This window comes from Aptenodytes forsteri, unplaced genomic scaffold, assembly GCF_000699145.1.
Source record: "Aptenodytes forsteri isolate BGI_AS27 unplaced genomic scaffold, ASM69914v1 Scaffold149, whole genome shotgun sequence".
Lineage (NCBI taxonomy): Eukaryota > Metazoa > Chordata > Aves > Sphenisciformes > Spheniscidae > Aptenodytes > Aptenodytes forsteri.
This window is the reverse complement of record NW_008795560.1, coordinates 619,968-630,863: the sequence shown is the minus strand read 5'-3', so window position 1 is coordinate 630,863 and position 10,896 is coordinate 619,968. Positions and strand designations below refer to the sequence as shown.

Genomic DNA, 10,896 nt, shown 5'->3' with positions numbered 1-10,896 from the left:
TTGGGTGTCCGGCCCCGCCGGCTGCCTCTGCATCACCTATTTGCAGTACCTGGGCATCAACATCTCCGCCTGGTCCATCACCGCCTTCACGGTGGAGCGTTACATTGCAATCTGCCACACCATCAAAGCGCAGCTCCTGTGCACCGTGTCCCGCGCCAAGCGCATCATCTCCTCGCTGTGGCTCTTCACCTCCCTCTATTGCCTCATGTGGTTCTTCCTGGTGGACACGACCCAGGTCACCTTCTCGGATGGGGCACAGGTCAGCTGTGGCTACCGGGTCTCCAGAAGCCTTTACATGCCCATTTACTTCTTGGATTTTGCTGTCTTCTACGTCATCCCATTGGGGTTGGCAACTGTCCTCTACGGCCTCATTGCCCGCATCCTCTTCATGAGCCCCCTGCCCGCCACCCCGCAGCACTCCTGCCTGGGCTCCACACACCAGGGTGGCTCCCTCAAGCTCTCCTGCCGGGGCAACAAGGGGGTCCTGAGCTCCCGCAAGCAGGTAGGGGCTCCCCGCCGGGCTGGGGCAGGGAGCTGCAGGCAGCACTGTCAGGGGCTCAGTGCTTTGAGGGGTGTTCTGGCAGGGGATGGGGTGCCCCAATATTTTGCTTCCCTTTGTGGGGGGAGTGGAGAGGGTTGGTTTGCTGCACAGAAGGCCCCCCAAGCCCAGCTGGGGTCTGGCAGCACAGATGGGGTCCCCCTGCTTCGGCTGAGCTCGGTGGAGCAGGCCAGGGCTCCAGCATCTCTTGGGAGAGGCAGGAGTGCAGGGGTGTTTGCTGGATAATTAATTACTGATTGCCTCCATGAGGAAGGGGAGTGCTGGGTCACAGTATGCCGGCAGGACTCGCCTCCCAGGCAGGGTCCTGGGCAGGTGACCTCAGATTTAGAGGAGCAAAGGGAGGGGAGAGCTGGCGTGAACCCCTGCCCTCTGAGCCCAGCCCTGGCTGCAGCCCCCCAGTTCCTGCAGCTGGAGAAGGCACCTCGGTGTCACAGTGGTGTGTTTGCATCTCGGTGACTCCTCTGTCATTCAGCTGCCTGCTCGCTCCCCATCTCCTTCTCCTCCCACCTCTTGCCCTCGTTCCTCCTCTTTCTCTGTTCACATGGACAATTACTGTCTCTTGCCCCATCTCCTTGGACAGGTGGGACGCTCTTGCCTGCTTGCTGGCCGTTTGCAGGAGACCATCCCATTCCAGTTTCAAACTTTGCATAGGCAGAGACATGGGCTATTTTAAAGGAAAGGGCTGAATCTGGGAGTCTGGCTTAAGTCCCTGAAATCACCAGTTCTGTTGTGATTTTGAGTGAGCAGGACCTGATTTCCAGACAGCCTGAAATAGGCTTCAGCCTCTCTTAAAGTCCTTGTTTTTCCAACTCAGTATCTCATTGCCTGACTTGCACAGGAACCTCCGTTCCCCAGAAGAGACGATTCAGTTGCAGAGGGGAAGCAAACAGCCCAGAGAACGTGTATTTCTTCATGAACTTCTGTCTTTCCAGTTCAGCTTTTTCTCCCTTTTCCTCCAGCACAGAAAGGTTTAAAGCAAGTTCTGACTTCTGCAAAAGCACTTGCCTGTTCTCCCAGGGTTGCTGGCCGCTGCGGGAGCCTCGGGCAGGGTGCTTGGCAGCGAGGTCTCTAGGTACTGCAAGGCAGTACCTAAAGGTGCGGGTCGATGGACCTCTCCTTCCAGAGCAGCCGCTGCAGGGGCTGTGCCGCTCCCCCCACAGGGCTGTGCCGTGGAGCGGCTGTGCTGCACACAGCATGCTCCAGCATCATTAGGACAAGTGGCTGAGGCCATTAGTCCTGATGGGGCTGCATGACGGGCACTCCAGCTCCTGGAAACATCTTGTGCTCTCTTTTCTGTTACACCGGGAGTTTTCTTGAGATCGTCGTTACCTCCTGAAATGTCTTAGCATGCAAAGACTTCCCCTGGCTGGCCTGACATCACAGAGCTGGCATCATTAGGAATAAAGACGGCACTGAGTTTTTAAACTGTAAAGCAGTTTCCCAGGGCTTCCAGCTATGGTTTGTTGAATGCTTCCTTCTGATTTCGCACCAGCACCTCTTCAAAGCAGGCTGTGTTGAGAGTGATGGAGGAAGAAACCCCAGCTGTGCCACTGGTGGCATGGGGGCTAGGTGGCTGACATAGGGGTTGGTGGCTGTCAAATGGGTGCAGTGCTGCACCCCAGAGGTGGCTGCAATCCAGGTTTTTCCATAAACATCTTTCACAAGTTGGATATGACATAGGACATGATTGCTTCATTTTATATGTAATCATAGGGAAATTTATATGACTGTCCATAAACTCAGAGGGGGCAAAACCAGGATCCGTATGTTCAACCTTAAGCATTTGACTCATTGCTGTGGGGTTGATCTGCTGGACTCTTGGTGCAGAAATAAGTTATCTGTGCACCAAAGCCAAGTAAAACCACACAGCTATTTTGACAAGAGTTTCGGGCAGCGTGAACAGGAGTGCTTGGAGCATAACGAATCCAGGTCCTGTCAGAGCATCCGCCTGAGCATTGCCTGAAATCCAGCCGGAGATTTTTGCTGGTGGTGCAATGGATTGAGGAGCAGAAGCTGCAGTGAGTCATGATTCTGCATCTAGTTATGAGGGAAAAACCAACAACCTAACTACCCAGGGGGGATAGAAGCCTCCTGAGACCCCAAGGGGTCAGCACTGGATTCTGCCTGGAATTTATCTCCCCGAGCAGGGGCAGCCAGGGCTACAGGAATGATTTTTTTTCTGGGGGGAGATGCTGCAGTGTGCAGGACCCCAGGGGGGCAGCGGGGGTAGAGCAGAGGGGAAGCGCGGGCTGAGTGCTGGGGAATGGGCAGATCATTAAGAAAGGGGTTTTAATCTGAGAAAGGAGGTAGCTGAATCCATTCATGCCAGCAGAGCTGGCAGATGGAAATACTGGATGGGAGAAGGAGCTTAAAAGCGAGTGCAGAGGAGAGCATTCCCATGGTCAGTGGGGCCCCACAGCAGAACATGTGGGAGATGTCGACAGAGGCGCATGTGCCCCTGCGAAGGCGCAGGGCAGTGTCCGGGGGGGCTATGGCCCCCATAGCACCACCAGCACCCAGGTCCATGGGACACCCCACCAACTTGGCTTTAGCAAAGGCGGGAGAGAGGCACAGATGGGACCTGAGTGGTCTTCTCCAGGCAAGGTTTACCTCCAAGAAAATCAACGGCAAAAAGCCCCCATGCAATGGGCAGGTAGGAGCCCTAAAAGGGAGCAGCCTGGACACCGGTGTCCTGTGTTGTCTTCACCAGAAGAGAGTTTTCCTCTCTGATTTTCTGATAGCCATGGCATCACTGCCCTCAAAACCAGAGGAAACTTTCGGAAAGAAGAAACACAGATGGATCTCAACTCGGACCACCAGACACTGCTTTGCAGTAGCTGATGCTGGCTGAGGAGCTTATAAGCAGGTTTCCTTGCTCATTAATGCTCATTGGCCAGGGTGGAAAGGAAGGGGCAGCCTGACAGGTAATGCCATCGACCTCTCACACTCTCCTGAGAAGTGCTGACAGCCCTTGAAAACGTCACCAGGAATTTCCATGGGAGCCCTTCGTAAAGGGTTTTGTCCTGAGCATCAGAAGTGAGGACACAGCATTGGAAACTGCTCTAATAACAAATCCTGGTGGTCTCCAATCTGACAGGGTGATGAGGAGGCTGTGAAAGTGATGCACATGCTACCGGGGGGGGAAGATTGAAGTGAGGGTGAAGCTTCTTTAAAATGCAATTACCGTGTAGACTAAACCACTAAAGAGACCATTAGAAATCACACTTGCAAGTTTGGTCCAAAACAGCAATAGTGTTGCTGCCTGACAGGCTTCACACATGCAGTGAGAGCTTCATAAGACCCTGCAGACAGCAGGTTGCGTCCCAGCGATGCAGCAAAGCAGGACCCCGACCCCGCAAACACCTTTGAGTTTGTTGGGGTGATGGTGCACAATCTGCCGGATTCCCATCACAGACCAGTGGTGTGAGAGGGTGGTTCGGCTCCCGGAGGATCTGTCGGCCAGGAGAGCAGAGCAGGGCAGGAGGACAGGCGTTGGGTGTGTGTAACTCAGGTGGTCCCTCTGACAAAAGTACAGGCACCCACGTCGGTGCTCCTCCTCTGGCCTCTCTTTGTAGGGGAACAGGCTCTTCCAGGCACCGTGCCCAGAGTCCCCTGAGAGATGTCCAAAATGGGCTACGCCAGAGGTGCCCATTTTTCTCCCTTGACTCTGAAGAGCCTGGGTGGCTGGGGGTGTTTCGCTGGGGAGATGCAGAGTTTGGAAATAAAATCCTCACTGTGTGCTTCTACACAGCACCAGCGCTGCACTGCTTGCTTTTCAGAGCATGAAGATGCTGCCGTTCCCTCACTGGTGTCTCTAAAACATGTAAGTCCAGAGCAGGACAACGCAAGGCATGAATTTTGCTGTACTTATCACCTATAGAAGCAAAGCACTGCAGATACAAACACCAGCCACCTCCAAGCACATATTTCACCTGCCGGAGAGGGACCACTAGAGGGAGTGAGATTCCTAAAAAAGGATGCTGCAGCTCAGGATGACGGTGCTTGGACAGGGAGGGGTGACACTGGCTGGGGAGAAGCGTCTGTGGCCTCCAGGACAGGGGCAGAGGCTGGACACAGCGCTGAGAGAGGGATGGGTTGGAAGGGCTGCGCGGGGATGCAAGACGCAGATCATCTTGTGTGGAGTGAGAAGGATGCTCACAGTGGGTTTGCCCGAGGAGTTAACACTGGGCTTGGCCCGTGGAGGTGGAAGATGAGCTGTCCCTTAGCTTTGGCATAGGGACCCAGGATGTAGTCAGGGGTCTGTACAGCAGATATCCTTGCCCATCCAGCAACAACACTGGCTTATGTGCTCAAAAGTAGTTTTCAGCTAAATATCAACTGTCCTAGTAAAGCATCCCCTTCTGTCTACAAACCTTTGTCTTGCTTCTATCCATAACTCCTTTACAGCTGTTGTGTGCACACACTATGTACAAGAGAGTTGTTGCAAAACACTTGTCGGAAAAATTGTTGGGGTCTGTACAGCAGATATCCTTGCCCATCCAGCAACAACACTGGCTTATGTGCTCAAAAGTAGTTTTCAGCTAAATATCAACTGTCCTAGTAAAGCATCCCCTTCTGTCTACAAACCTTTGTCTTGCTTCTATCCATAACTCCTTTACAGCTGTTGTGTGCACACACTATGTACAAGAGAGTTGTTGCAAAACACTTGTCGGAAAAATTGTCCCTGAGCTGGTGCTTCCCTGAGGGATGCTCTGAGGCTACAGCAAAGCTCTGGCTTTTTTGGGTGCAGCTGTTTTTTGGGGGCCATAATTCAGGACTACTCCAGTTAGGGATAAATGTCCCAAACTCTCCTCAGTGCTGATTAGGTTCATTTTTCACATGAGCAGCAGAAGTCAGTTCAGAGCACCTCAAGTGTGCTGTAGTTACTTGCCTCAGCAAGATAGAGTGAGGAAAGGCACGGAGACAGGTTTCAGCCATGCAAGCAGACGACGCTGGAGATTTCTTTCCCCATGATGGACATATGAAAGTGAGTTTGGGACAGACCGTTAGGTTTTATTCAGAGGAGACATCCTGTGTCGACGCAACTTCGCTAAAGTCGCACCCAGGAGAACATGGTCCGTACGGACGGTTGTCTTTAAAAGGCAAATTTCAGTCTTACAGCAAGCTCAGGGCAGGGCTGCCTGTCCCAGCTTGTGGTCTGGATGCAGCGTCCTTGGGGAGCACTGAAGGCATTTAGTGAGACGGAGGTAATAAATCCTCATGGTGCTGTTTCCAGCCAGTTTCCCCTCCCAGGACAAAGACGGCTTTTTCACAGGGCTGTAGGATGCATAGCAGGAAGCACTCTTTGGATGACAGCACTTTGTGGTCTTCTGCGGTCTGGAGGGAGGTGTTGGGAGCTTGCTCGGGTGGGAGCTGGGCGAGTGCTCGCTGGCACCGCCGGCATTTCCATAATAACCAGCTAAAAAGCAGGGGCAGTTATGGCTAAAAAGCAGATGAATCATTGGTTCTTTCCCAGACTACATTTCTTTTGGTCTCAGAAAGGGCCGGAATGAGCTTACTTTTCAGCCTTATTAGGATACGCTCCCCGTGGTGTTGTCACTCGGGTGCAGAGTTCAGATCACTCTTCACAAACTTTGTGGGTTCCCGAACAGTAAAACAAGGCAGAGAGTTACAACAGTCAAAAAGCCAAAGACGTTTCAGTCTCAGGAGAAAGCACATGAGCAGTATTAATCTGTTAGCTTTAAAGGAGATATTTTGGCCATACAGAAACCTCCCGGCTGGAAGGGACACCTGCCAGAGAGCAGAGCTAAGTGTGTAAAAGTTCAGGGATTTATTCTCCCCCGCTCTGTGGGGGGTAACTTTGCATCTCAGGAACTGAGACAACTGCTGAGTGAGGAGTGTCTGTGTCAGTGAGGACCTGCAGAGGTGTGGTATTTCACTTTCCCGGGACATATTTTGCAGCAATCCCGCTGTCTAGGACTGCTGAAGTTGATGGAAAGTCTCCCACCAACCTTACCCCCAAGACAGCCCTTTAACATGGACCCTTCCAGGCAGGACCGGGATGTGTTGTCTCTGCATGGGATGGAAAAGCACGGAGCCTGCCCTCATCTCCCAGGAGGAATAAACTGCTTTGTAGAGGGGAATTAAATTCTGACTGAAATTGTATTTAGGATCACTTAAGCTGAGGAGTTGGTTGCATTTTGCTGTAGGGTTCAGCTATTAGCACGGTTTTGTTTAGATCAACTTCATTCAGGTTCTTGGGAAACAAACCTCAGATGCATCAAAATATGGCAAAAGCAATTCTCTCTGCAAACCTGAGAAGCGGGTCTGTGGAAGGCAGCAGTGTGGCTGAATGCTCCATCGCTGCCGTGTCTATTTGCCCTAAAGGTATTTAGAGAAGTAGAAAATGAAGGTCCCATGCATATGCACTGCTCATGTGGCATACAGTGTTGAAGCAAAATCTGTGCCTTTCTGGGCTGATCTAGTATCGGGAGCTCTCTGTTCCCAGGTCTTGCGGTGCAGACCACAGCAATACGGTCTTACCACTGCTGTCAGGATGCTCCTTCCCTTGGCAAGGGGTGGTCAAGCCTGGATTGTCCTGCCAGCCTCAGCAGGAGGCAGTGGCTACAACCATGCTGGTACGTAGAGATTTTGACCATGGTCAACTGTGTGCCAAGCCGCTGCTGTCCACTCCTAGCCTATCTGTTCAGGAGTATTTCTATAAACCAGATTATCACCCTAGCAGTTGCACGCTAGATAGGGTGGCTTGAAACCAAAAGCTTGTGAAATGGCTCTCGCTCTTCTGCATCCAGCCAGCCCTTGTAAAAGGCATTGAAAAGCTCTGAAGCTACCTTTTACTGGCACATCTTGTACAATCTCTCAGATCTTTCCCAAAAGGCAACAAACATGCTGCAGTCTTAGCAACAGCCTCGGCACCCACAGTATCACTGCAAGATCTTATTCTGGGAAGTGTCCTCACATTCCCATTAAACCACACACAGCAAAACACTTCTATTTTGGCCTCAGCTTGACAATAGTCCCTTTCTTGTAGGGAATTTTTTGTTGCCACTACCAACCACCCCCAATTTCTACTCAAAGCATTACAGGAAGGCATCGTTGCCTGTGACTAAGTAAAAAAAGCACTCCAAGAAAAACTGAGAGATTGTCAACGTAATCTAAGTGCTTATTTCCATATCGAGAACTGGAGTCATTGCACAACTCCCTTTCTGACGTTTGAAATGCCACTGCCTTAATATGCATGCGGTATCAGTGTTTACTCATACTTTCCTCCTTGGGGACGTGTGTATTCTGTAAGTATTTGCTGGAGCATGATTGTCACCTACCAGAAATAGCTGTCGAAATTATTAGGATCACTGGAGTTTCAGTACAAAAACTCATTTTCTTAAACAAGCTTGAGTCGAGCTGAGGGCAATTACTGCTCACTTCTGAATTCTCAGTATCTTCTCGTTCCTAATATGTTAATGTAGTACTTCCCTAGTGTGCTGCAAATTAAAATAACTCATACCAATTAGCTAAGTAACTCCCATATCAGCACAAGTAGGAGTTTGTGTAAGACCCCAGGCAGTCTCTTCTGCTCTCGGTGGTGCTCTGTACCAGGAGCCTCTCCCTGGGAACAGCATAGCTGGCGTAGGAAAGCAGAAGATCCTAGGTGGGGAGTGGAGATATACCCCATGGCACTCCCAGAAGTTAGGACCCCACTTTTGCACGTTATTTTCCCCATTGATTTATTGTTATGTGCAATTTTCAAATTTGCTTTGTGGTACAGAAATTCCCATGATTATCCCAGCCCATTTCCAGGCTGGTGGATGCTTGCCTTAAAGAGCTTTAAAGGCTCTTCAGTGGTAGGTGAAAACCTGTCATTTAAGGGGTTTATTTATGCAAGATTGTTTCATGAACAAAATGGATAGAATAGCCAGAGAGGAACAGCCCCATGGTTTGTGTGCCTATTTTAAATGCTTAAAGAGAGATATAAGCAATACGTACGCTGAATTAGCTGTCTGCGCCACTTCTCCGGGTGGGAAAGCTCTGCTGGAGATTTAGCATCATCTGACTACTTCTCTTTTTGCATATCCCCACCGGCAAGGTGACCAAAATGCTGGCTGTCGTGGTGGTCCTCTTCGCCCTTCTGTGGATGCCTTATCGCACTCTGGTGGTGGTGAACTCCTTCATGGACCCTCCGTACCTGAACATCTGGTTCCTTCTCTTCTGCCGCATGTGCATCTACCTGAACAGTGCCATCAACCCCATCATCTACAACCTCATGTCACAGAAATTCAGGGCTGCCTTTAGGAAGTTATGCAAGTGCAAAGAGAAGAGTGCTGAGAACCCCGCGCCATACACCGCCCCGGTGTACTACAGCGTTATGAAGGACTATTCTCATGACAGCTCTGATCACAACATCACCAAACAAGAAGATCTGAACAGTCTTCCTGCACCTGCAGAGAAGAACGAGCCTGCCAAATAAATCCTGGGACCCTGGAAACAACGCAGGCAGTGGGAGATATGTGGCTGTATGCACTGTGTTGGGAAAGTGCCAACAGAAGTTGCTTTGGCATTGCGGCAACCTTAATTTAATACCTCTCCAGGGCATTTAGCAAAACAGATTCTTAGAGGCAAATTAATTTGCTTTTCCTTAACGCTAATTTATTCTTGTTTGGTGAAGTGTTAGGCACAGGTCAGTGTTTAGCACCTTTAAAGAATCTGTAGTTAAATATAGCAGTGCAACGCCATTCTGTGTTACGTGCAAGTGCAACTGTTTGTTGAGTTGGGCCAGAGCATTGAAAGGAAATCCAGGAAGAGAAGGGCATTCAAGGGAAAAAAAAAAACCGCACAACTTCTTTCTGCTGGACCAGTTTTCTTACAGGCTGAGATTCACCTACCCGAATTTACGTGCCTATAACACAGACACCCTCCGTGAGCTGCTCCTCTAGGGTCCTTTTAGAGTTAATGGGGACAATTAGGCGCTTCCAGGAAGCGGCTCCTCTCATCTCAGCATAGTCCTCTGAGGAAGACACATACCTCAGGAGGAGATGAATGCCTCCTGAGATGTGACTATGTCTGTCCATTGACTAAAAGGACTCTCTCAGGTGGAGACTCCTATGTTAGGAATAACCGAAGCTGGGTGTCACAAACTTCACCCCACGCTTCTGGAAATATCGCTGTGCTGGTAGCACGTAAACCCAAGGTCCAGACCAGTTAGATTTGTTACGGAAAAATGAACAAACTAATAATGAGTGTTCCTTAAGGTAATAGTAATACTTCCATCATTGTGACATAAACTTCTTTTGGATAATTTTACCTTTTCTGTCCAAATTCCTCTAGTTGCTTCAGCTGGATACCATAGCCTTGTCCTGTAAGCCCCGGTGTGGTGTAGCTGCGTACCATCGAGCAGCGTTGCTCTCCGTCCCAGCTACAGTTGCATTTCAATGGCAAGTGAAGCAATTCTCTTATTTCCTGAAAATAATTTGTGAAAGTCCATCAAGTGTTTTGTGATAAGTGACACACCGACTGTAAGACATTAACAATACTCATTGCTGCTATCATCTTGTGAGCAAAGTGGATATTCATAACCTGAGGCATCCAAGCAATCAGTCCAAGGACACTTGCCCCAGACTTGCAAGAGACTATCTGGACTAGGAGTAAAATGTAGAAGATTACATGAGCCAAACACTACGGCTCTTGCCAAATAAAACAAGTGTCAGCCACCAGTAACTCTCAAGTGACTGTAAAAAATTCTTTGAACAGCCAATTCAGCCTCACTCTTCAACACCATTTTCCAGCAAACTATAGTGTTAAATGATCTTAGAATTTTGCATACACTTTGGAAAATATCTGTGTGATATTTTTAAGAGCACAAGACATTAAGTAACCGTCCTGTGTCTATGGGAAATCACTTGCCTGGGCGAGTCAGAACAAGACCTCACCTCTCACCGATGTGTCGGGAACTGTCCAGGATTGATTTCATTTTGGTGTAGGGTGGCTTTGCATGTATGATTATTATATTGTGAGTTATTAAACTATCTATTTTGTCCCTAAAATAACTGAAGGATGAGGAAAGAGAACATTGTTTTTTGCAATTATTTGAAACAGAGTGTGTTTGGAATTTGAGGATTCATGCCGTTTTTGCACTCTTCTGTGTATATTGGGAATTTAGGAACAAAGTTCCTCTTTATTGTTGTTAAGGAAGTTCCGCACAGAGATTTGGGATTTGCTTCTTGAAGAAAATGGAAGTGTTTTTGCTATGATGTGAGAAAATTGTTCCACTTAGCAAAAGAAACTAGGAAATGAAACAATTTGCTTGTAACAATCTTTTCTCTAGTACAGATTTCCCCCCCCCCCCCCCCCTAAAACAGTTT

The 10,896-nt window shown here is 49.3% G+C and overlaps 1 protein-coding gene across 1 annotated transcript in view; it reads left to right on the top strand.

The window, feature by feature from the left end:
- The window catches only part of LOC103901353 (thyrotropin-releasing hormone receptor), an 11,737-nt gene extending 2,732 nt beyond the window's left edge, over positions 1–9,005 (top strand). The window contains exons 3-4 of the mRNA XM_019472827.1: positions 1–502; positions 8,625–9,005. The exon at positions 1–502 is cut by the window's left edge and continues 3 nt beyond it. Of these exons, the coding sequence (XP_019328372.1) occupies positions 1–502; positions 8,625–9,005 (883 nt within the window). The remainder of the gene's footprint in view (positions 503–8,624) is intronic.
- Positions 9,006–10,896: the final 1,891 nt, after the last annotated feature.